At 36.4% G+C, this 27,430-nt stretch overlaps 1 protein-coding gene across 2 annotated transcripts; it reads right to left on the reverse strand.

Annotated features, from left to right (window-relative positions):
• Window positions 1–3,930: 3,930 nt before the first annotated feature.
• Window positions 3,931–26,767, reverse strand: fkbp10a (FKBP prolyl isomerase 10a). 2 transcript variants are annotated; one of them, XM_058754367.1, is made up of 11 exons: window positions 26,488–26,767; window positions 26,147–26,375; window positions 23,914–24,062; window positions 16,975–17,164; window positions 16,243–16,388; window positions 14,258–14,447; window positions 13,929–14,074; window positions 13,433–13,622; window positions 13,098–13,240; window positions 10,505–10,668; window positions 3,931–4,251 (listed from the first exon to the last, which is right to left on the reverse strand). In XM_058754367.1, exons 2-11 carry the CDS (start codon window positions 26,329–26,331, stop codon window positions 4,063–4,065), a joined length of 1,692 nt encoding a protein of 563 aa, XP_058610350.1. In that variant the 5' UTR covers window positions 26,332–26,375; window positions 26,488–26,767; the 3' UTR covers window positions 3,931–4,062. The 2 variants fall into 2 exon arrangements, with proteins under 2 accessions (XP_058610350.1, XP_058610348.1); XM_058754365.1 differs by having other exon boundaries at window positions 26,147–26,766.
• Window positions 26,768–27,430: the final 663 nt, after the last annotated feature.

The raw sequence follows: 27,430 nt of genomic DNA on the forward strand, positions 1-27,430 counted from the left end.
TCATTTAAATAACATGGGTTATCTTGAAACATTTCATTAGCTATAATATTACAACACCCAAATATGTATTTATTTCCTCGTAATTCTCGTTGTCATTGCAGACTGGTTTATATTCATCAAAGAAAAGTGATTAGTGTAACCTGCTTAAAAATAGCTGTGAACTTAAAACAACAGGACAAAAACATAGCTGATGACTAATCATTTTATGACTCTAGACATTGTGAAGACAGTGGCATAATACAGTGACATACTACGTTTTTAGCCATATCAAAACAGTAGTCATGGCATGGGTGAATTTGACCCGCTGGCGCTTTTAGGTATACAGCGACCTCTGGTGGTTGAAGTGTTAACCATAGGCTACGTACTGGACTGTATCGCGATGTAGACAACATTCGAATTAAGTTTATTATGAATAAATGTTACATAAAGTATAATAAAATAGGCCGACAAGAAAACATTTTTATCCATCCCACAAGTCTTGTAAGTCCATGTATTTTATTAGTATTGGTAATATTTTTATATACGTTGTTATGTATTTGATTTATTTTCCCTTCATTTCGATCTCTTAACGTTCAGGGCTGTATAATAATAATAATAATAATAATAATAATAATAGCCTAATATACACATATATTACATAAAAAGACACGATCAACGAACTGTGGGATGGATAAATATATTTGATCAGTCTCTGATAATCCCAGGTTGCTATGGTCACGCGGGTTTGTTTATGCATGATTAAACTCATGGCCACAACATACAGTATTATCACGTTCCCACGACTTAATATCTCGTGGCCACGACAAAACTAAACCAAAAAGCCTTTTTAATCTTTTTTTAAACTTCCAGTGCCAGTCATTTCTTAATTTATGCCAGGAGTTATGTAAATGAAAAACGAAGTCGAGATGGATATGAAGCTTGAGTCTTAGACCTTTTTAATGATGTATAGTTTGTCAAGTTAATTGCATTCTTTTACATTAAAACTAGCAGTAACTCTGAACTAATGTAAACAAAGAGCGCTGTGCACAGGTTAAGAGATTTTAAACAAGCATTATTAATGCACATTTAGTTAACCAGATGAAACAATACACATTTTAATGCTATAAAAGTGTGCACACATTGAGAGAACTAAACAGCAGATGTTCATATTAACAACTTCTTTAACGTGAGCAAACGCTGCTAATACACATATACATTTGTTAATAAAATGAAAGCATGCATGTTTTAAAGCTAGTGAATAAAAGGAAACGATCCGCCCGCATGCCTCTGCTCAATGACGGTGCCTGGATCAGCTGTGATCTGCGTCTCGGGCCGATGACGTCACTTCCAGGGAGGCATGCCCAGGCCTGTTGGACACGCCCCCGTCCCCTGACTCCACCCCCATGTCAAAACAGCGCCACAAAGTGAGATGCGCAGAAACGTGAAGCGCAAAGGGAAAACGGTATCGCAAGCTCAAACTTGACTGAAACGCAAAATAAAAGCTGTATTGCAAATAAATCAGTAGATATGGCCATGGAAAATATGTATTGCAAAATCATTGCTTTTGCTCTGTTTTATTTATCTATTTTGCAATTCTTTATTTTTATTTGCAAAACTTATTTTCTTTTTGCAATACTTCGTTTTCTTTTGCAATTCTTTATTTTTCTTTGCAAAACTTATTTCCTTTTGCAAAACTTTATTTTCTTTTGCATATATATGCGGCATTAAATTGACTCCATACACTTGCGTCATCAGAACAGGGTGTTCAACGCACCACCGTTTCTGTTTAATAAACATTTTGCACCGTTTTTTCGGGGCTGAACGCAGCCCAGGTACCGCTAGTATTTGATGTAATGGATGAAAATTCCAAGACTATATAAGAATTTTTTTTTTTTCTATTATGTACACAGCACGAACTACAAACAGAACAACAACAACAGTAGAAAAATAAACTTAGAGCATAGTGTAAGGGTGGTTTCCCTACAGTAGTCATTCGGCAATCCTACAGCCTGAGCCAAAGAAACGTTATCAGCACGATGGTATAAAGCTGCATTTCTTGTCTATTACCACCCACTGCCTCTTATACCAACGACGGAAATAAGCGCAGTTAGAATAGCTAAATATGTGGGAGAGTGTTGCTGTTTAGTGGCTATATTATTACAATTTGGCATTGGTAAAAAAACATTCAATGTTATACAGTCCATGTATAAAAACAGTAAATGTGCGGTCAAAATTGGGAATCTCAGAAGTGCATTCTTCCAGCAGAGTCGTGGAGTGAGGCAGGGATGCAGTCTGAGCCCAACCCTGTTTAACATCTACATCAACGAGCTGCAGAAGCTCTGGACCGCTCCGGCAGCATCCCGGGCCTCGCTCTGCATGACTCTGAAGTCAAATGACCTGGTGCTGGTGTCCCCCACAGCCGAGGGTCTCCAGCACAGCCTGGCCCTGCTGGAACAGTACTGTGAGGAATGGGCACTGACGGTCAACCTGGACAAAACCAGAGTCATGGTGTTCCAGAAGAAGGCCAGGTCTCAGAGAAGCAGATACCAGTTCAAGTCCTCGAGCACAGCACCAGCTACACTTACCTGGGCATCGAGCTCTCTGCATCAGGGGGCTTCAGTCTGGCTGTGAAGGCCTTGAATGAGAGGCCCGGAGGGCATTTTATGTCATAAAACCACAGTTTGGCCAATTAAAACTGCCAACTAGAAAATGGATTAAATTATATCACGTCATCATTAAACCAATTCTACTGTACAGGTGTGAAATTTGGGGACATATATTAAAGTTTGAAAATTGGGATAAAAGTTTAATAGAAAGAACACAATTGGAATTTGCAAAAAACATTCTAAAGGTAAACAGAGGCGCTTCTAACAATGCCTGCAGGGCTGAACTGGGCTTATACACCTTACACATTGAAAACAACAATTCTGGTATCACATGACTCAATCTGACACTGAATCTATTCAATATAAAGCCCTCCTTGCCAATGAATCCCCCACAGTGTATCATCCTCTGCTTTCATTCATTAGTTGAAGGATGAGTGTATTCAGAGTCTAACTCCAACCGCAAACCCAACATTCATAAAGAAATTGACAAAAATCTGAAGTATAATTATGATGAAAAACTAAAAAACGAATTTGACCTCCAAACCAAACTCCAGTGTTATTCGCCCCTAAATTATTGCCAAATTTGTCCCCACCAAATTGGCAAATTACTTCAACAATTACAAGACAGACAGATCCTTCAAAATATCGACTCAGCGACCATGACTTGGAAAAAGAGAAAGGAAGACACAAATAATCCTGGATTCCTAGAGAACAGCGATTATGCAAACACTGTGACCTGAATCAAATAGAGAATGAGAAACGCTTTCTTCTGGTCTGCCCCAAATACTACACGGCAAAAATTCTTTCCACAATCTGAAGCATTGAATTGTTCATTTTTGTCTCTAAATGACTCTATAATGTTTATAATTGTAATTATTATAATTAATATTAGAAATACCATCTGCTGTTGTTGTTTTTATTTTATTGTATTTATTTATTTTCTCCTTTTTTACTTTTATGTTCTGTGTTTTACACATGTAAAATGCTTTGGCAATACTGTAACACAAATGTCATGCCGATAAAAAGACTTGAATGTATGTGTGTGTCCCTCTCTCCCTCAAGTTCATTTTAAATAACTTTAATGTATTTTCCTAGAGTTTGGTGCTCACTTCAAGTACAAGTATCAGATTGCGACTCTGTATCAGCAGATACTCAATTCAATGACTCGGACTGGATCAGGGGCACAAAAAACCTGATCGGGACATAGAAGCTGCATAACAGCTATATAAGAACAAACCCATCGTTCAGTTACATTGATTATTTGATTAATGGACAGAAAGAAAAGACACAGAAAGGTCACATATTATAACACATCTTCCAATGTAACCTCTGAAACAACTGCAACTAGAAATGTTTTTTTTTTAATAGTGCATTATATATCATCAGAACATTACCCATTATTGAACCCATGGATCCCAACATCAAGCTGACATAGTCAGCCAATTACAAAAATCTCCCTCAAAAAACTATGTTGCCTTCACAGCTCCTCATGTTTAGGCACTTCATCATCCTCGTTTACTACGATGTTCAGTTCATCTTCAGTTATCTTGCCATCTGCATTGCGATCTTGCTTTTTGAACATGTCTCTTAGGATAACGTCACTGTCTATTCCCGGATGGAGGCGGCCCCTACCTCCAGCCACCTGTAGCTTAATGAATGCTGAAAACTGCAGAAGAAAACAACAAACCAATTTGTGATCAGATGTGACAAACAGTACGAGAATATCACGTCATATTATTCACATACTGTAGGTCTCACATAGTATAAGCGATAGGACAGGGTCGGTTTAATTGTATGCGGACTTGAAAAGTGAACTTGATAAATGTCTATACCACAACCCAAATGATGGATCGAATTTTTTTTTAGTAGCAAGCTTTAAGAGAGCAAACAAACATCTGTATTAAATCCTTGGGCTGTGTTTGTTTTTTTTTCTCCACCCTCTCTTTCTCTCTACTTTACTGTCTTAGTTGCCAATAGTTAAAAAAACAGGACTCCAGACCATCCAGCACCAGCTGCGAATTGCTTAACCACCCCTTTTGTTGTTGTTAATTTATTTATTAATATATTTATTTAATTATTTTTAGATTGATTGATTAGTTTTGTGTTATGTGATGGACAGTACATATATTTGTGTCTTCTTCCTGTATATCGCATACCATGAAAAAAGATTTTGGTCATATCACCCATCCCTTAATTTAGAGTTTCACAACTGAACTAGATAAAGTTGAACTCGATATTATATGTAAATTTTATATTATTTATTATACACACACACACATACATATACACACACACATACAGTGGGGCAAAAAAGTATTTAGTCAGCCACCGATTCTGCAAGTTCTCCCACTTAAAAAGATGAGAGAGGCCTGTAATTTTCATCAAAGGTATACCTCAACTATGAGAGACAAAATTTGAGAAAAAAAATCCAGAAAATCACATTGTAGGATTTTTAAAGAATTTATTTGCAAATTATGGTGAAAAATAAGTATTTGGTCAATAACAAAATTTAATCTCAATACTTTGTTATATACCCTTTGTTGGCAATGACAGAGGTCAAACGTTTTCTGTAAGTCTTCACAAGGTTTTCACACACTGTTGCTGGTATTTTGGCCCATTCCTCCATGCAGATCTCCTCTAGAGCAGTAATGTTTTGGGGCTGTCGCTGGGCAACACAGACTTTCAACTCCCTCCAAAGATTTTCGATGGGGTTGAGATCTGGAGACTGGCTAGGCCACTTCAGGACCTTGAAATGCTTCTTACAAAGCCACTCCTTCGTTGCCCGGGCGGTGTGTTTGGGATTATTGTCATGCTGAAAGACCCAGCCACGTTTCATCTTCAATGCCCTTGCTAGGTTTTCACTCAAAATCTCACGATACATGGCCCCGTTCATTCTTTAGTTTATACGGATCAGTCGTCCTGGTCCCTTTGCAGAAAAACAGCCCCAAAGCATGATGTTTCCACCCCATGCTTCACAGTAGGTATGGTGTTCTTTGGAGGAGAAAGAATGCCGAGTTGCATCCAAACACGACAAGTTGAGTTTTTACCAAAAGTTCTATTTTGGTTTCATCTGACCATATGACATTCTCCCAATCCTCTTCTGGATCATCCAAATGCTCTCTAGCAAACTTCAGACGGGCCGGACATGTACTGGCTTAAGCAGGGGACACGTCTGGCACTGCAGGATTTGAGTCCCTGGCGGCGCAGTGTGTTACTGATGGTAGCCTTTGTTACTTTGGTCCCAGCTCTCTGCAGGTCATTCACTAGGTCCCCGTGTGGTTCTGGGATTTTGCTCACAATTCTTGTGATCATTTTGACCCCACGGGTGAGATCTTCGTGGAGCCCCAGATCGAGGGAGATTATCAGTGGTCTTCTATGTCTTCCATTTTCTAATAATTGCTCCCACAGTTGATTTCTTCACACCAAGCTGCTTACCTATTGCAGATTCAGTCTTCCCAGCCTGGTGCAGGTCTACAATTTTGTTTCTGGTGTCCTTTGACAGCTCTTTGGTCTTGGCCATGGTGGAGTTTGGAGTTGGACTGTTTGAGGTTGTGGACAGGTGTCTTTTATACTGATAACGAGTTCAAACAGATGCCATTAATACAGGTAACGAGTGGAGGACAGAGGAGCCTCTTAAAGAAGAAGTTACAGGTCTGTGAGAGCCAGAAATCTTGCTTGTTTGTAGGTGACCAAATACTTATTTTAGCGAGGAATTTACCAATTAATTCTTTAAAAATGCTACAATGTGATTTTCTGGATTTTTTTTCCTCATTTTATCTCTCATAGTTGAGGTATACCTATGATGAAAATTACAGGCCTCTCTCATCTTTTTAAGTGGGAGAACTTGCACAATTGGTGGCTGACTAAATACTTTTTTGCCCCACTGTGTGTGTATATATATGTGTATGTGTATATATACACAAACACACACAGTGGCATGCGAAGGTTTGGGAACTCCTTGCAGAATCTGTGAAAATGTGAGTAATTTTAACAAAATGAGAGGGATCATACAAAATGCATGCTATTTTTTATTTAGTACTGTCCTGAGCAAGATATTTTACATAAAAGATGTTTACACACAGTTCACCAGACAAAAAATGCTGAAATTATTAAAATAGCCACCTTCAAAAGTTTGTGAACCCTTAATACTGTGTGTGGTTACCTGGATGATCCACGACTGTGTTTTTGTTTTGTGATGGTTGTTCATGAGTCCCTTGTTTGTTCTGAACAGTTAACCTGAGCACTGAGCACTACAGAAAAATATTTTGCACATTTGAACCCTTTCCAGCAGTGACGGTGTGAAAAGATTAATCTCAAAATCATACAGGAGGACAATTAAGGGACTCAAACACAACTATTAAAAAAGGTTCAAACATTCACTGATGCTCCAGAAGGAAACACGATGCATTAAGAGCCAAGGGAAACACTGGTTCCCAAACTTTTGAAGGGGATTACTTTAATAATTTCAGCTATTTTTTTTTTTTGTCTTGTGAACGGTGTGTAAACATCTTTTATGTAAAATATCTTACTCAGGACAGTATTAAATAAAAAATAACATGCATTTTGTATGATCTCTCTTATTTTGCTAAAATTATTCACATTTTCTGCAAGGGGTTCCAAACATGCCACTGTGTAATATGTATCTATATATCTCTATCTCATATATATATATATATATATATATATATATATATATATATATATATATATATATATATATATATATATATATATATATATATATATATATATATATATATATATATATATATATATATATATATATATATATATATATATATATATATATATATATATATATACACACACACACACACACACACACACAGGTGCTGGTCATATAATTAGAATATCATCAAAAGTTGATTTATTTCACTAATTCCATTCAAAAGTGAAACTTGTATATTATATTCATTCATTACACACAGACTGATATATTTCAAATGTTTATTTCTTTTAATTTTGAGGATTAGAGCTTACAGCTCATGAAAGTAAAAATCAGTATCTCAAAATATTAGAATATTTACATTTGAGTTTGAATAAATGACCATCCCTACAGTATAAATTCTGGGTATCTCTTGTTCTTTGAAACCACAATAATGGGGAAGACTGCTGACTTGGCAATGATCCAGAAGACAAACATTGACACCCTCCACAAAGAGGGTAAGTCACAGAAGGTCATTACTGAAAGGTGTGGCTGTTTACAGAGTGCTGTATCAAAGCATATTAAATGCAAAGTTGACTGGAAGGAAGAATTTGGGTAGGAAAAGGTGCACAAGCAACAGGGATGACCGCAAGCTTGAGAATACAGTCAAGCAAAGCCGATTCAAACACTTGGGAGAGCTTCACAAGGAGAGAACTGAAGCTGGAGTCAGTGCATCAAGAGTCACCACGCTCAGACGTCTTCAGGAAAAGGGCTACCAAGTCACTTCTGAACCAGAGACAACGTCAGAAGCGTCTTACCTGGGCTGTGGAGAAAAAGAACTGGACTGTTGCTCAGTGGTCCAAAGTCCTCTTTTCAGATGAAAGTAAATTTTACATTTCATTTGGAAATCAAGGTCCCAGAGTCTGAAGGAAGAGTGGAGAGGCACAGAATCCATGTTGCTTGAAGTCCAGTGTGAAGTTTCCACAGTCAGTGATGATTTGGGCTGCCATGTCATCTGCTGGTGTTGGTCCACTGTGTTTTCTGATGTCCACAGTCAACGCAGCCGTCTACCAGGAAATTTTAGAGCACTTCATGCTTCCTTCTGTTGACAAGCTTTATGGAGATGCTGATTTCATTTTCCAGCAGGATTTGGCACCTGCCCACACTGCCAAAGGTACCAAAAGCTGGTTCAATGACCATAGTGTTACTGTGCTTGATTGGCCAGCAAACTCGCTGACCTGAACCCCAGAGAGAATCTGTGGGGTATTGTCAAGAGGAAGATGAGAGACACCAGACCCAACAATGCAGATGAGCTGAAGGCCACTATCAGAGCAACCTGGGCTCTCATAACACCTGAGCAGTGCCACAGACTGATCGACTCCATGCCACGCCGCATTGCTGCAGTAATTCAGGCAAAGGAGCCCCAACTAAGTATTGAGTGCTGCACATGCTCATACTTTTCATTTTCATACTTTTCAGTTGGCCAAGATTTCTAAAAATCCTTTCTTTGTATGGGTCTTAAGTAATATTCTAATATTTTGAGATACTGATTTTTGACTTTCATGAGCTGTAAGCTCTAATCATCAAAATTAAAAGAAATAAACATTTGAAATATATCAGTCTGTGTGTAATGAATGAATATAATATACAAGTTTCACTTTTTGAATGGAATTAGTGAAATAAATCAACTTTTTGATGATATTCTAATTATATGACCAGCACCTGTATATATTTTACTTATATATATATATATAAAATATACATAGAGTGAAAAATGTAAGGGGGTCTGAATACTTTCCGTACCCACTGTTTGTTATATTGCAGTCATTTGCTAAAATCATTTAAGTTCATTTTTTTTCCTCAATGTACACACAGCACCCCATATTGACAGAAAACACAGAATTGTTGACATTTTTGCAGATTTATTAAAAAGAAAAACTGAAATATCACATGGTCCTAAGTATTCAGACCCTTTGCTGTGACGCATATATTTAACTCAGGTGCTGTCCATTTCTTCTGATCATCCTTGAGATGGTTCTACACCTTCATTTGAGTCCAGCTGTGTTTGATTATACTGATTGGACTTGATTAGGAAAGCCACACACCTGTCTATATAAGACCTTACAGCTCACAGTGCATGTCAGAGCAAATGAGAATCATGAGGTCAAAGGAACTGCCTGAAGAGCTCAGAGACAGAATTGTGGCAAGGCACAGATCTGGCCAAGGTTACAAAAACACTTCTGCTGCACTTAAGGTTCCTAAGAGCACAGTGGCCTCCATAATCCTTAAATGGAAGACGTTTGGGACGACCAGAACCCTTCCTAGAGCTGGCCGTCCGGCCAAACTGAGCTATCGGGGGAGAAGAGCCTTGGTGAGAGAGGTAAAGAAGAACCCAAAGATCACTGTGGCTGAGCTCCAGAGATGCAGTCGGGAGATGGGAGAAAGTTGTAGAAAGTCAACCATCACTGCAGCCCTCCACCAGTCGGGGCTTTATGGCAGAGTGGCCCGACGGAAGCCTCTCCTCAGTGCAAGACACATGAAAGCCCGAATGGAAGGACTGCAAGATGGTGAGAAATAAGATTCTCTGGTCTGATGAGACCAAGATAGAACTTTTTGGCCTTAATTCTAAGCGGTATGTGTGGAGAAAACCAGGCACTGCTCATCACCTGTCCAATACAGTCCCAACAGTGAAGCATGGTGGTGGCAGCATCATGCTGTGGGGGTGTTTTTCAGCTGCAGGGACAGGACGACTGGTTGCAATCGAGGGAAAGAAGAATGCGGCCAAGTACAGGGGTATCCTGGACGAAAACCTTCTCCAGAGTGCTCAGGACCTCAGACTGGGCTGAAGGTTTACCTTTCAACAAGACAATGACCCTAAGCACACAGCTAAAATAACGATGGAGTGGCTTCACAACAACTCCGTGACTGTTCTTGAATGGCCCAGCCAGAGCCCTGACTTAAACCCAATCGAGCATCTCTGGAGAGACCTAAAAATGGCTGTCCACCAACGTTTACCATCCAACCTGACAGAACTGGAGAAGATCCCCAAATCCAGGTGTGAAAAACTTGTTGCATCTTTCCCAAAAAGACTCATGGCTGTATTAGATCAAAAGGGTGCTTCTACTAAATACTGAGCAAAGGGTCTGAATACTTAGGACCATGTGATATTTATACTTAGGACCATGGTATATATATACACACACACACATACATACTTCATTGACAGTAATAAGCCAGACAGTAGAGAGCATACCTCTTCCAGCGGTACCTCCTGGTCTTGGTTCAGGTCCATGGCAGGAAACAGCGGCTCAGGACTGTCCTGCAGCCAGATGAACAAAAAGCCTTCAGGGACACCCTTCTGCAGCTGTAGTAATTCCAGCTCAAACAGCAACACTGCATTACTGGGTACACCCAAAGCTGCAGGAATGGAGAGAGAGACAGACAGACAGAGGAAATTGGCATATCTAACAGACCAAAACCTAGATGGTATAATACTTTAAAAAGTGAAAAGCATCACTGCAATCAGAATTTTAAACGGGTAAACTCCTGGAAAGTTTTCAGTTCATGGAAGGTTCTGATGGATGATGACTGTAATCAAGGTAAAGATGTAGGCTTGCGGGAGTCTAATGTTATTGATGTGCAACCAGATCGTGTGTGTGCTTTTGCACATTGATCACTATAACATCATATTTTTGTCAAAATTCATGTCCTGAGAGTTTTATAATAGATTCTGGCTAAATAAGCATGTGAGGGTCAGTGGTGTAACCCTTGGTGAATTTCTATAAAAATGGTTATGTTCATTTATATTTTTGTTATTTGCATTGCAAGTGTTTCCATTGATAAAATAAACTTCGACATGAACATGTACATTTTTCTTTATTTTAAATTTTAGAAAAAACAGCTTAAATCCACCTTATATGAGTTATGGCACCTGTGATTGGCCTGTGCTTATGTCAATCAAGAGTGTATTTTTTTTTAGTAAAAGCAAGTTATCAGCATGATAACAGATAATGCGGTCATTCTTGTCATGTGACACGATAGCACTGTATAACTGATATAGGCTTTTGTTTTATTTTATTTTTTCCTTTTTATTCAAAATATTCCCAAACATGTTAACTATATCGTGAAATATCTCTATTCTCAAATATGTGCAAGTAAATGCATTTTGCAGCTTCATAGATTATGTTAGTTGATCTATAACGGGCGATGGGCAAAGTAGTCAAATAGTGTAATCTATTAACTACGCATAAAACCCATCTTTTTATTTAAGTACCAGATATGGGTGTCATGCCATAAAATATTTAATACGACTGACTTTGTATTTAACGTGAATTTAATAAAAATATTGTAAGTTACTAATTATAACACTTTCATTGTACAGAAAGAGCAAAAATAAAAAAATTTCAAAAGAACATTTTCACTGACTTCTGTCAAGCTGAGTTCAAACAAAAACTCCCTTTATAATCACTGAATCTGTTTACACTGTGAAATGAATATCTTACTTACATCGTACACACATCTGCACTTTGTTGTTTCTGCTGAGAGAATTCAGTCAGCGAGCGCGCTCAGTGAACAAAACTTAGCCACTTTGTCTTAGCGATGACTCATCTGAACGCCTATGATTGGTCATTGCATTCACAAGCTCAACAAATTCGTGCATGATTAGTTAATACGCAGCGCTGTAAAAACACATCTTTCTCTGCCTCAGCAAACGCAGATTTGGATGTAGCAGCTGGTGATGTGCCGCACTGAACGATCTAATCACGCCGGTGTAATTGTATCAAATATAAAAATCTGAGTAGGCATGTGCCGCCTCGGTTTGAATGGGCCTCTGCCCTTGACGAACAGTGCATAAGGGTTAAGGATTGCCTGACCCTTTCCACTTGGTTGCATTTTTGAAGGAGAGAAGTGTTAGTCCTCATTTAATACTGTGGAAAAAGTAGTAATAAAATTAATAACTGAGCATACTGTGTAGCAGCATCTTGAAACTCCAGAGAAATAACAATGGGAAAGGAAACACACATGTAGATTGGCATACTTAAAACATACATGCACACAAGAATAGTATAATGCCTGCAAGAATATAAACATATTCAGGCTGCAACCCAAATATAGACCTAGGAATTTGATGTGCATGTAAATATAGTCAATATTTCTCTTAACTTTTGTCTTGTTGTACTGAGCTCATCACAATGCATTCTGGGATTAGAATTCTACACTGCAAAACAATGCTTTTCTTAAATTTTTTGTCTTGTTTCCAGCCACAATATCTAAAAATTCTTAAATCAAGAAGGATATTCTAGACAAGTAAAAATTATTGTCTTGTTTTCAGAAAATAAGTCAAAATTAAGTGAGCTTTTTGCTTAGCACAAGCAAAATAATCTGCCAATGGGGTAAGCAAAATAATCTTGTTTGAAATTAAGATTATTTTGCTTACCCCATTGGCAGATTATTTTGCTTGTTTCAAGCAAAAACTCATTTAATTTTGATTTGTTTTTTCTGAAAACAAGACACTGTTTACTCGTTTAGAAAATCCTTCTTGATTTAAGAATTTACAGATATTTTGGCTGGAAATAAGACAAAAAATCTAGGTAAGAAAAGCATTTTTTGTAGCGTAAGTGTAGGATATAAATGTGATGCTCCTTGGGTTTCAGCAAAATAAAAATAAAAATCATTTTCAGGGGCATAATGAAAGCATACTTTTCCTGTAAAACTTTTGGAACAGCCAACTGGAAAACTAGTGTGGAGACCAGGTTTTGGAATAGTGCAATTATTTTGAAACACCTCTGCACAAACTGAGCTGACATTCTAAAACGTTTTTGAAGTTAATTTTGATTTTTACTGACCTCCATTGCTGCCGTGTGCAAGGTGGGGCGGCACAGTGATCTCTCTCCTTTCTAACACACACATGCCCTGCAAACCTTCATCCAGCCCGGCGATCAACTTCCCTTGACCTAACGTGACACGTGGGGGTTCTGGGTAGTCATCTCTGGAGATAATACATTACTAATGCTTAAAATTTTTTATTAAAGTGTGTTCTGCACACCTATCCATTGATAATCTTACTTATACCAAAAGATGTCATGCCGATTTGTGAATCTTAGTTACACAATGCTCAACCAACAATAGTCACCTTGTTAAATTCTTAAATAACCACATAGTGCAAATGGAGAGCTCTTACGAAGAGTAGAGACGTGTGCCATCCAGCAGAGAACAGTTGTAGCGGTACATAATCAGGTCATTTGCAGCACTTATCAGGTTGCAGTCAGCTGGTTTGTAGATCACTTTGATGTCCACTTGGTCTTTAGGGTTGTGAAAGTCAATGATATGCAGGTCAAAGATGAGCACGGCAGATCCTGGGATCAGCTCACCTGAGAACGCACCGAGAATAGATGAGATAAATACAGTCACATCCCTCTCATTCCTCTTTCAAGAAAGTCTAATTCAATCTATAATGTTAAATAGATTAAACACACTGAACTACTGCATGTACCATGCAAAATATCTTTATGCCTACAATAATCAGTTTTGTGATTGTATATCAGATAATTGAAAAAGTTATTGAAACTAAACACAAGAAAGCATTCTGTAACATTTCAGCATGCTTATGTTGCATTATGTAAATTAAAAGCTTCCAATGCTTTTTTCTTCTCTTCTTATTTCCTTCTAATAGTCACCTGATCCAGTCTCTCCATAGGCCAGATGAGGTGGCACAGTGACTCGTCTCCACTCACCCACACAGACCCCCTGCAGGGCTTTGTCAATGCCAGCAATCACATAGCCCATGCCAATAACCGTGTTGTAAGTGCTGTTTCGAGAATAACTGATGGTGTTAAACAAACAAAAAAAAAAAAAAAGGTATTAAAGTTACTATATAATATACAAAATTTGACATGTCAACAGTCTCGTGAAATAAAAATGATCAACAAATGCCAACACTTCAACACAAACATTTGTAATACACTTTATTGTATGAAATTCTCTCTTTTCCAAATGACAGACTGACCTGGAATCGAAGACAGTGCCGTCTTGAAAGGTTCCGTTATAATGGTAACGTATGAAATCTCCCATCACTGCCCTTCTCCGGCATTGCTGTGGGATCTTTTGAACCTCCACTTTCACATCATCCTTCACGTTAAACACGTCCACCATTAACACATCAAAAATTAGAGTCGCATGTGGAGGGACCTTTGTACCTAAGGGTGAAGCTCCTTTAGACTAAGCTTCAAACAGATCACATTTTCTGAAATCCAGGATATCAAAAGATAAAAAATATTTAACTTCAAAAATATGGTTACACTTTACTTTTTATGGTTTACACTTTAATATGTATTATGAGTTTTATAGCTGTAAATGTAAAATAATTTACAGTAAAAATAAATGTATAATAAGGTGTTTATAATACAGTCATGGTCAAAAATATCGGCACCCTTGGTAAATATGCTCAAAGAAGGCTGTGAAAATTAATCTGCATTGTTAATCAAACCTTTCATTGGATAATAAGAATTTAAAATGGGGGGAAATATCATTATGAAATAAATGTTTTTCTCAAATACACGTTGGACACAATTATTGGCAACCCTAGAAATTCTTATGAGTAAAATATCTGAGAAGTATATTCCCATTCATATTTACAATTTTGAGCACTCCAGGGTGATTATGAACATGAAATTACCCAGCCATGGCTTCCTGTTTCACAGAAATATAAATAGGAGGGAAAACAAAGCCCAAATTCCCTTAATCATCCATCACAATGAGAAAAACCAAAGAATATATCTAATGTGCAGCAAAAGATAATTGAGCTTCACAAATTAGTGAAGTGGCTTTAAGAAAAGAGCTAGAGCAGTGAAAATTCCCATTTCCACCATCAGGGCAATAATTAAGAATTTACAATCAACTTAAAATGTTAGGAAACTGCCTTGAAGAGGACGTGTGTCTATATCGTCCTAATGCACGGTGAGAAGGAGAGTTTGAGCAGCTAAAGACTCTCCAAGGACCACAGCTGGAGAATTGCAGAAAATAGTTGAGTCTCTGGGTCAGAAAACCTTTAAAAAAAAAAAAAAAAAAAGTCAAACAGCAGCTACATCACCACATGTTGTTTGGGAGGGTTTCAAGAAAAATTCTGCTCGCTCATCCAAAAACATACTCCAGCATATTCAGTTATCAGACAGACAGACTTCAAATGGGACTGGCTTCTATGGTCAGATGAAACTAAAAAAAATGAGCTTTTTAGCAGCAAACACTCAAGATGGGTTTGGTGAACACAGGGATAAAAAGTACCCCATGTGTACAATGAAATATACTGCTGTATTTTTGATGTTGTGGGCCTATATTTCTGCTGCATGGCATCATGGATTCTATCAAATACCAACAGATAAAAAAATCAATAAGTGACTGACTCTGTTAGAAATCTTATAATGGGCCATGTTTGAATCTTCCAACCGTACAATAATCCAAACACAAACCTCAAAAACAACACAAAAATGGGTCACTGAGCACAAAACCAAGCTTCTGCTGGTCATTCCAGTCCTCTGACCTGAACCCTGCAGAACATGAGTGACCTGAAGAGAAGAAGCTGTGAATCTAAAGGGTCTGGAGTGATTCTGGATGAAGGAATGGTCTCTGATCTCTTGTCAGGTGTCTCTAACCTCATCAGGCATTATAGGAGAACATTTAGATCTGTTAAACTGGCAAATGGAGGTTTCAAAAAGTATTGGATAAAAGGGTGCCGTTAATTGTGGCCAATGTGTATTAGAGAAAAACATTTATTTCATAATGATATCCCCCATTTTAAATTCTTATCCAATGAAAGGTTAGATTTTTGCGAAATTTTTAAATAAAAGATCAAAAGGATTAACAATGCAGATAAATTTTCACAGCCTTCTTTGATCATATTTACCAAGGGTGCCAATATTTTTGGCCATGACTGTAAATGAGTAAATATCAATCAATATATGTCATATAAATCATGAAAGTAATTAATAATTATACCATATCCTTTGTCATCATAAGCCAGAAATGGTGGGATAATAATTGATCTCCTCTCCCCAACACACATGCCCAGAAGGCCTTCCTCCATGCCTTTGATAAGACTGCCCTGCCCCACATATGTGTCGTATGTTGAGTTTCGAAGATGGCTGTGATAAGAATTTACAGGCAAAATAAAATAAAATAAATAAAAATTCATCATTACATTTTTGAATCTGGCTTTGCTAATAAATACTTTGCTAGTATTTATGTGCAGCACTTTGGTCAGTTTTGGCTGTTTTTAAATAGAAAATAAATGTGCATGTGTTTAGAAATAAATGTGCCTTACCTTGCCATATAATAATTACATATATACAGTAGTCCCAAAAGTATTCGGACATTTTGAGCCAAAATTAAAAATGTAATAATTTTTATTTATTTTTATTATTATTATTATTTAACAAAATATCAAGTAGCATTGGCTTTAAAAAAAAAAAAAGAAATATATATATATATATATATACACATTTTTCACTTTTTTTGCGTGTAGCTCAAAATTAGCCCGTGCGCATTCAGACTCATTTTGCCAACAGGGGTTACATACAATGTATATAAGTAAAGATTTTCAACTTGAATCTTTCATTCATAAAGATCAAATTTATTAATTAAGTGTTGCCTTAATTTGAACGGCACATAATTAAAACGAAGACTTTATTTCCCCCCCAAAAAATCAGTTTTGTTATTATTTTGGCCTACCTGGAATCAAATAGGTTTCCCACTAACAAGGATCCATTGTAATGATAACGGACAAAGTCATTGGGCATCACTGTCCTTTTGCAGTTCTGCTGCTTGTGAAGCATACGAATTTGAACCTCGTCTTCTTTATTCCACAAATCCAGCAACAGCACATCAAACACCAATGTTGTATCAGGTGGGATTACTAAACCTAGAGAGAAACACCAGTGCCGAGTCAGATGGAATAACTGAACCTAGAGAAAGTGTGTACTTTTGATAAATCCAACATGCCCTTTTCTTGTGAAAAAAAGATTGTACACCCTACTAACTTACTATATCAAGGTCCTAAAATCTCAAAGTGCATCAATTAATGTAAAAATTAGTGAAAATTATTAGAAATTATTAAAGAGGATGGCCACACCTTATGTTTATGATACCATTATGCCAAGTTGAACACCGTAACATTCAGTTCACCATCTGTGTTATCAGTTTCCACGGTTTTTCCATGGAGTTTACTCATTTCGTATGAATATGAAATTTAAGCTTTCTTTCAATGCATTGTCCAATACTGTCGTGTTTTGCTTGTTTGATTCTGTTCATGTTTGCATGAGTTCTTTGTTAAATAAATGAAATACTGCTGCATTTTACATTTTTACTCATTTATTTCAACCATGCAATGTATTAATTATAATTAATTATTCAAAAAAGACATTGAAGAATGTAGACAGTCAGCCAGTGAAACAAAATTATTATTCTTGACATTCTTTTTAGGTTTTTTTTTTTTTTTTTGTAACCATAAAACAATGTTACCATAATGTTGCAGGGTGGTTATTTTTAAACAACCTAGAACAACAGAACATTCCCTAATAGTTGCTTTTAGCTTATTATTTTGCAGCCATAAAATAAGGTAGTTATTGTTAAGGCAGCGGATATTTGGACTAAGTGAAAATAGCGATGGATTCTATTTACACTATGTTAAGAATACGGAGTGTCTATTTACACTAAGTGCAAATAGCCCGCCTTGTTGGCAGAGGCCATTTACACTAACTCCACCCACCAACGTGTGATTGGGCTAGTCAGCATGACAAAAGATGGTCAACCATCGTCAGCTCTAGTGGCGCAGATGGTAAAATGTGTGTAGTACTCATTTTGACGCGATCGACACAGGTTCCAATCCGCCTTTTGGTGAACTTTTTTTCTCCCTTTTCAAATCACATGAGAAAAGCATATATTTTCAATAAAAGTGAAGGAAATAATCAAAAAGTTGAAAATAAAGTAACCGGTAGGTGTAGGGAGGGCTTTATTGTCATAATAAGGTGGCATCCATTTAATAATTTAATAAACAGGGATTGAAATTATTACAATGTTGTTTTTTATTATTGGTGCGGTCCGCTTTCACACGGCAAAGTTTCTAAATGGACCAAAATTGTTAATACAAGTCACGTGTGAGTAAACTGTCCTCTCATTGGTCAAAGTTCCATAATTTATTTTCAGGAATTCTGCTCATCCATCAGGATGGTATGACAACAGCTTTGAGGGCTTATTGTAGCTGTCGTTATTTGAATTTATTAATTTATCATTTTGAGCAGGAGTCCAGGATTTGTCAGGAAAACGTTGTTAAAACGCACCCTTAAAATACGAAGAGCAATATGATGGCATTATAAAATGAAAAGGCGCACTTTGATTTTGAATGGCGACCCACAGACATCATCTACTGCTTTTCACAGAACTTGCGTGATTACCCATTATACATTGTGATATAGCCTGGTTCGTTGGTCTGTTGGATCGGATTGCTTTCTCACTACAACCGAACTGCTCCAGAGTTCTTTTCAATCGAGCCGACTAATGTTGTCAAAAGACCCGGTACTTCGGTACCAAATCGGTACTAAAAAAATGATAACGTCAACCCGGTTCTTGACGCGTACGGACCTATGATTTCCACGATGCAGAAAACGCGGACGGAACCTCGGAATCCAGTTATAAAAACGGAATTTACAGTTTAACAAGGAATGCCACGGAATTTGTCAACGTTTGGATTAATTAATCAAAAGTAGGTCATTACACTTAAATCAAATCACGACACTGACTAGTATCTGTAAATATTAAGCCGCAAAAGTCGATTCAGATATGAATCCTGCATGTTCTGCGAGTCTCTGTGTGAATGAATGAATGGCAGAGACGCGCGTCTTTTTTTACTACACACACTGAAGCGCGCGTGACGCTTGCGGTGATTTCAGCATCTGCCGTCTCAATGAGGACATAAAAACATAAACAACATCTACAGCATTTTACCGTTTCATTTGAGTAAAACCAGTGTCATATCATATAGCTACACACAGAAATTTAAAGGTATTCACGGCAACCCGTCAAAATAAAAGTTTATCTTAAAGACATTGTGCCAGAAATATATTACTATTATTTAGTAGAATGTATGTGATACTATTACTACTGTTGAAAAAAAATTATATTTATTTTTAAAGAAATAATCACACAATATTTCTTCCATATTTAAATTTTAATAGTAAATCCCCTTTATTTACCAAAAAATAAATAAAATGTTTAAATTTCATTAAAAGACAAATAAAATTTGGGTGAAGCTTTACTGGTTACGGTTTTTCATACTTTTATTACTTGTGGAAAAACTTGAAACAATTTAAATAAGTATAAAGAATGGCATTGATTTTTGTACATTTTATTTTTGTTTGACTTTATTAAAAATAGTGTGTTTTTTAATTAGCATGTGGTACCGAAATTGGTACCGAGAACCGTGGATTTTCACTGGTATCGGTACCGAATACTGAATTTTGGTACCGTGACAACACTAGAGCCAACTGATTGTTTTGGCGCAGATCCGAGTGCGATTGCCATGTTCACATTTGCCCAAAAGAACCGATTGATTGATTGATTGATTGCACAGACACTATTGGAAGAGAGCTGAACTGGACATCACTGAATCAACAATGAACTGACTTTAACTGAATAATTAACTATTTGTTATTATTGACAAACTATTTTCCTGTTTGACAGTGTAAAGCTGTTTTGATACAATCTGTAGGCCTATTGTATAAAGCGCTATATACAGTTTTTCTCAGTGACTTTGGTGCATTTCTCAGATCAGAAATGAACTGCTCAAAACAACTTGTTCATCCTCCACATCATCGAGTCACTTGTGCACATCATAAAAGCAGTTTCTCATTCTTTTGAACAAGTTGTGATTGCTTTGGTACATTCATGCAACTGATTATGTACATTTGTTTGCAAATTTCTCTGTGCAATAGTCTTACCCCTCAAAACATCTAGTCATTAGTTCATTGTATAAGTCATTACATGCAAAATGCAAAATTCATCTAGTTGTCATAAACTGTCAAGCACATTTTTTACACATTATTATTAGACTTTTTGTAAATTTGGCATGAATTGTTGAAGTGAATCTTGACTTTCACTAATGAAGAGAATATAGATCAACCGATGATAAACCACTTCTCTGAAATAACTCAAAGGTGCAGCTCATGAACCTTCAATTGGAAAGCATATATAGACAGAGGACGACACAAGAGTTACACATTCTGACAACAGACTCTCTCATTTTTTAAAAATTTTTTTCCGTCTTTATTCCCATATTTCTTTTTCCTTTTTATATCACAATGACATTGTAATGTGTTTTTTTTTTTTTTTTTGGTCAGATCACTAGTAAAAGTGTAACTGGGAATTCTATCCAGTCTCTTTCAACAGTAATGTGTACATTTGTACTTTTGAAAGAATGTATGGCACACATAAGAAGCACAGCCTTCTGCATTTCAGTACAGTGACTGTCATCCAAACAGTTGCCATAGTTTACATCAGGTAACACTAACAGAGTGCTCTGGTATATTGACAACATGACTAAGTGTTTTTGATCTTGTTTGTGAACAATGACACAAGGAGTTTTCATTCTGATGGCACTGATATGTTCATTGACATACATACTTTTGAGAGATGAACTAAAGATTTTGAGTAAATTACAGGCTTTTGCAGGTAATCCATTGTGTGGTGCTGTTTGTACGAATTGTTTTGAGAAATGCACTTTTTTTTTATTGCAAATATTAAGGATGATTTGAGAAATGCATCAAAGCGACTGAAAAAAACTGTAAATAAAGGTGACTTAGCTTAACTTGATTTGACTACCTTTTGCTGTGTTCCCATCATTTCACTGACGACTGCCTCTCTAATCTCTGCGAGTTCAATGCAGGATTCATGAAAAATGGGTCAATGCCCAGTTTGTTTGCACCAGTTTCTCCTCCGAATCACAACCTGTAAGTATGATTGATAATTGCTGCTTTAATGTTCTATTGAGCTTGCAAAATATGTAGTTATGCAGCTGTAGGTCTCCAGCTAAATCACATTATATAGTTCTACCATTATAGTTCTACCATATATTATTAGAGCGTTCATGCAACTGGACCCTGACTCAAGTCATGAAGCCTCTTTTTAAAAATGGTTTCTATGCATTGCAAGACTTTTAAATTTGGTGATCTGCATCAGGTAAAGTAGTAAATATCCAATGAACAGCTATTATTTTTGTTACCCGAATCACTTGGTCAAAATAATGTCAAGACACGGCTACATCCTCAGCCTCTTCTACTGCTTTATCTGCCTCCCTACACTTTCACCATTCCTTTTACATATTAGTAAAATTAAGATTCACCTGCACAATTCATCAATTCAGAACACATTTACAAAAGAATCTGATAGAAATGTATGGAAAATATTCTTGACAGATTATGACAGCTAGCTCAACCATTTTGCACTGAATGACTTCAGCATTGAACTAATGCCTATATGTTTTGGGGGGTAACCAGTATAATATATTTTGATCAACATGATATTAGCAACTGATAATGTAGGAAACAGCAGACAATTGCACAATCTATTGTATGAATGTACAAAAGGATTTGCAATTTGTTCAAAAGAATGAGAAATACTTTTATGATGTGCACAAGTGACTAGATGATGTGAAGGTTGAACAAGTAGTTTTGAGAAATTCAATTGTGATCTGAGAAATGTACCAAAGCCACTGAGAAAAACTGTAAAATCAAATGACTGGAGGCAGATTAGTGCTATCTGATGGAAAGAAATCAAATCAAATGTAATATGGTTTAACCCCTTGCTCCTGAGGGGCCAGCATTCTGCAGAGTTTAACTCCAACCAGCTCCAACACACTTTCCTTTAGGTTTCTAGTGAGTCTGAACCTTGATTAGCTGGTTCAGGTGTGTTTAATTGAGGTTGGAGTTAAACCTTGCAGGACAGCGGCCCTCTATAACACCCCACTAAATAGTCAAGTCACATTTATTAATCTGTGCTATATAAAATACAAATTGTTCAGCAGCACAAATAATAAACAGGAAAATAAAGGTGTTAATGTTGCAATATATATATCAATTATGAACTATGAACTAATTTAATTTCAGCTGTGAAGCAGCTCTAAAGAAGAAAATAGTGTCATTATTTAGCTCAGTTTAGATTAATGTTGTTTCAGTGCAGCTCAATAACTGTCAATGTTGCAAAATTTGTCAGTTATGAAGCAAGTTTACTATAGCTATAAGCAGCTCTACAAAAGACAATAGTGTCATTATTCAGCTCAAGTGAGTTCGGAAATGCAGCGCCCTTTAACATAAAGTTTCTAAAGCACTTGTGGACACAACCAGTTAATAATGGCATCAGTTTGAGCCTCAGTCAGATTCTGAAAATGCGGGCAATTAAGCAGAATAATTGGAATCAACTTTGCGAGTACAACTTGAAGCAAACGTTTTCACAGTAAGTTTTCATTCAGTAACTCTTTTAACTTTTCAGATACAATGTATAATTATACAATGTGCTGTACACAATGTGCTGTTAGTGTACTGTTAAAAGGGTGTTATTTATTTATTTATTTATATTGATCAGTGTTATATATAAATCTTAACCACTGATTCGTAATTTCATGCATTTTTGGAAGGCCAAACAAAGAGATTTTGCTCACTCATCGAAACACAGTGCCTCCATGACCTGGAGATAAAACTACAATTTATTGAAACATTATCTTTATTGTGTATGCCTTTGGATGGGCATTATGCTAATATTTCTAATATACTGCTAATAAAGACGTTTGCGGAGGTAATACTGAACTTCGAACCATGCATTTTAGGCAGGTCTGGAGCAGTGTTAGCTTTATAACCTTGCAGATCTTTTTCATACATAAACAGATGCACTTTACACACAGAAGGAAAAAGAAAATGCATGGCCTCTTTAAAAAGTTGTCTGACTCCACTAATTGTTAAACAGTTTCAAAGTCAGCTTTTGATCCCACAATATCTCTCTCTGTGAGTGAGTGGGGTGTGTCTATTTTACACTTCTAATATTTTAGAGTTTAAATCATTCATTGCCATATATATATATATTAGTCTTGCATGTGGTTGCAAATTTTATTTCACAAATTTGAAGAAAAAAAAACAAAAAACTAATTTGCTCACAACAATTTTGTGTTACTGTGCACTTTTTTCAGACCTCTAAGAATACTTACATGGTATTTTCTACCAACTAAAGAATACCTGAGCTTTAATGTGCATTATTGTCCTAAACCCACCAAGTAGCAGTGTCACCACAGTGACTGTCATTGCTGTGTGCAGCTATCTTAAAGCATTTAAGACATTTTAAGGAATTTTAATATATTAAACGATTTACCATAAAATCATATTTTGAATATGTTCTATAAGTTAATTAATTTCAATTTTCTTTCTGCAGTTTAACTCTGTATCAACATATTTATCATGATGTGGAAAAATAAAATCTGAATTCTGTGTGTTAGAAAGGGTTCCCAGTACATTTGGTACATGTTAATGAACAAAAATCCGTATTAGGACAACTGTGAATGCATTAAGATATAAAACATTTTGGCATCTGTCTCATAAGATGCATTTATTTATTAGAGAAAAAAAGAGTTACCAGCTCCCAAGACTCCATATGCAAGATGAGGAGGTATGGTGATCTTTCTTCGCTCGTTTACACACATGCCCTGAACTCCTTTATCCAAACCTGGAATGACTTTAGATTCCACACCCACCTGCCCCACGAATGGAAAACCCTGATCCAGGCTGAGGGAGAGAGAAGAAGAGAAATATACTTTATTCCAATCATTTTTAAAACAAATTATATATGAAGAGTTCATTTGCAAAAACAGATAACTCTTTTTGTTAAACGTAAAAGTGTTAAACGTTTTTTAACAATTCTCAGAAATCATGTTTTTTCATTGTGCATTCTAATTAATCTCAATCAAACTGCAGTTGGATTATTTTGACTAGGTTAAAAAAAAACTAAAAAAAAAAAACAGCTAACTAACACAAAACAAAACATGATGACAATAAAAAAAAACATGTTTTTTGAAAAGTTAAACAAACGGAGTTATCTGTTTTTGCAAATAAACTCTTGTGTGTATATATATATATATATATATCAAACAATAACAAATTGTATATATACCAAACACATAACAAAGGGGGTGGCTCTGAGATGAATCTGTAAAAATTTGTTTGCTACAGACATTCTTCATTTCTTCTGCTGTTGTGTATATCTAAACAAAATACAATATAAAACAAATGAAACCTGAGTAAACACATAAAACAAACTCTCCTTTAAACTTGGTTTAAATCTGGTTATACCACCTTTAGCATCAAAAACTGCAAAGAAAATCTTATGATAACTAGCGATCAGTCTTTTACAGTGCTGTGGTGGAGACCTGGCCCACTCTTCCTTGCAAAACTGCTTTAATGGTAAATACATTTTTACAGCTCTCATCTCTTTCTCTCCTTCTCATTTCCTCATTTTATCACATCCTTCTCTCTGCTCATCTCTACCTGTTCCACCACCTTTTAGACACACATCTCTTTTAGAAATACATCTCCAACTAAAGCAAACACTGATCTCGAGCATGGTAACTTCAAATGAAACTCAATAAAATCATCAACATCCTAAACCTCTGTTAATTCTAAAAACTTTAGTTCTGAGAGAAATAAAGTCAATCTGGTTAGTAATAAATGAAGCTGGTAATGCTGTTTGTGGCTCAATCCTCAGTCAAATACTGCAAAAATCTAACAGTTTTGAGAAAATGTTTCATGGTGACATGATGATTGAGTAGTTTTGAGTTGTGATCTGAGAAATGCACCAAAGCAACTGAGAAAAACTGTAAGATTGTGTCTCTAAAACCTGTCCTGCAATTAGTTGAGTAACATAACAGATGTAAAAAAAAAAAAAAAACATCTTTCTTCAGAAGTTTGAAATTGAATCCCATTTTACTTAAGCAGGAGTTGAAGTAGCTCGTTCAGCTCTCCGTAAAAGTGTAAAAGTCTTTTTAAATGAATGGGGAGGGCAGCATTACTGCACTCTTTCAATAATGAATGTGCTTACTTTGAATAGAAACATTATTTCTGTTTATTATAGTAATTATTTCACCTATTTCAAGAGTTCATTTCATTTCAACTATTTTTGCAATAAATGTTGTAAAACAACTGTCTCCCCAATTATTTAACTATTTAATGTTTTATCTAATGGTGTATTTGCAGGGGTTTAGGAATATGATCATGCCTAACAGTCTGCAGGAGAATCAACAGCTGCAGATGAGAAGTGCCCAAACAAGATTTATGACTCACCCTTACGATATCGCTTACGAATAGAACTTTTAGTGTCTTTAAGAAAAAACATCATGCTTGGATGTTGCTATAATTATCTTTACTGTTAACCTATCAGAACCTGTAGAAATTATGTCAATATGACTATAAGTATAAGTTTCTGTAGTGTAAGTTAGTTGGAGGCTAGCTCCTCTTAATCCTTTTCTAAGGCCTTTGGAAGTGTGTAAACTCTGTCAACTGACTGAACAAATTTGACTCCTGGTCTTCATTGAGCATATTGGTCTCTCTATGGGGTTTAATCCATTTTTTATGTTTTTTTATTTATTTATTTAATTTTTTTTTTTTCTATATCACAATGACATTGTAGGCTACTGCAATTTGTAGTTACTAGTAAAAGCATAAATTCTGTCCAGTGTCTTGCAACCAGTAGGCTATTCTGCATACAGTAATATGTAAATTTGTACTGATGAAATTAATGCCTTGCAGAAAAAGAAGCTGATAACATATTCAGAGGTCCGCTGCACATAAAGGTATAATGAGGTCAGGTCCCTCACCTGGAGTCAAACTTCCGTCCGTCCTTGAATGTGCCGTTATACTGATACCGAACAAAATCTCCCGTCTGAACCTCTCTCGAACAGTGTGTTGGTATGAAGTATCGATCAATAATCACATCTTCCAACTGACCACATGCAACACGTATGAGAGTGAGGACAACAGCGAGAGCTGCTGTTATCGCCATTTAAAATGAGAAGATAATTCTCATTCGGTATTCTGCAACAGAAACTATAGCAAAACTAAATCAAGCCGTGACAAACGATACTTAGCTATGAAAATTTCACTATGCATTTGTTATCCTGAAATCTGTGAAATTATGTGCAAACGTGCGGAAAATAACTTGAAAGAAGTTGATGTTCACGTAGGCTGTTACTGTACTGCGTGTCAATATCCACAGGAGCGGCAGCATCAACCGCGCGCGGTCCTAAACTCCACTCGGTCAAGACAACAGGCACCAGATAAATGTTTATAAAAATGTTGTTTTTTTGTCAATATAAGGAACGCTAACTGAAGTGTAAGGTTTTATACAAATTTCAACCCAATATTTCGTAATTCTGCGTTTAAATAAAATAATAATTTTAGAAATTAACTTTGGTTTATTCAGTAGGCCAGTGGTTCTCAATTCCAGTTTTGGGGACCCCCTGCTCCGCACATTTTGCATGTCTCCCTTATTTAGCGCACCTGATTGAGATCATCAGCTTGTGAGAGGAGAGAGCCATGAACTGAACTAATGAGCTGATGATCTCAGTCAGGTGTGTTAAATAAGGGACACATGCAAAATGTGCAGAGCAGGGGGTCCCCAAAACTGGAATTGAGAACCACTGCAGTAGGCTGGCTATATAATTTTGTTTGGTCGATTTCGGGCTTATTCTGATTTCATCAGCATTTACTGACAAGACATAAAAAACTTCTCTAAAACATTTATGAATTACCATATAGGTCACTGAATGAAAGCTCACCCTGCTGAAAAAAAAACAATAGAACCCTGCCCAAAACACAATGGAAAATGTAATGGATTTAATGTTTTTATGGGAATTGTATTGGTTTTAATGGAAACTATAATGGTGTCTACTGGTATGTGATGGATTCTATCGGTGGGATGTTAAATCATATTGGAAAAATGCCCAAAATACACTACAAAAAAGGAATTTTGTAATGGTCTTACTGGAAAAAGCTAATGGTATTTTAATGGAAACCATTGAAATTTCTGTGATGGTTTCTATTGGGCTTCTATTGTTTTTGTTGTTGTTGTTGTTTGTTTTAGCAGGGCAGATGGGACCCAG

Source organism: Onychostoma macrolepis, chromosome 19 (assembly GCF_012432095.1).
Source record: "Onychostoma macrolepis isolate SWU-2019 chromosome 19, ASM1243209v1, whole genome shotgun sequence".
NCBI classification, from domain to species: Eukaryota; Metazoa; Chordata; class Actinopteri; order Cypriniformes; family Cyprinidae; genus Onychostoma; species Onychostoma macrolepis.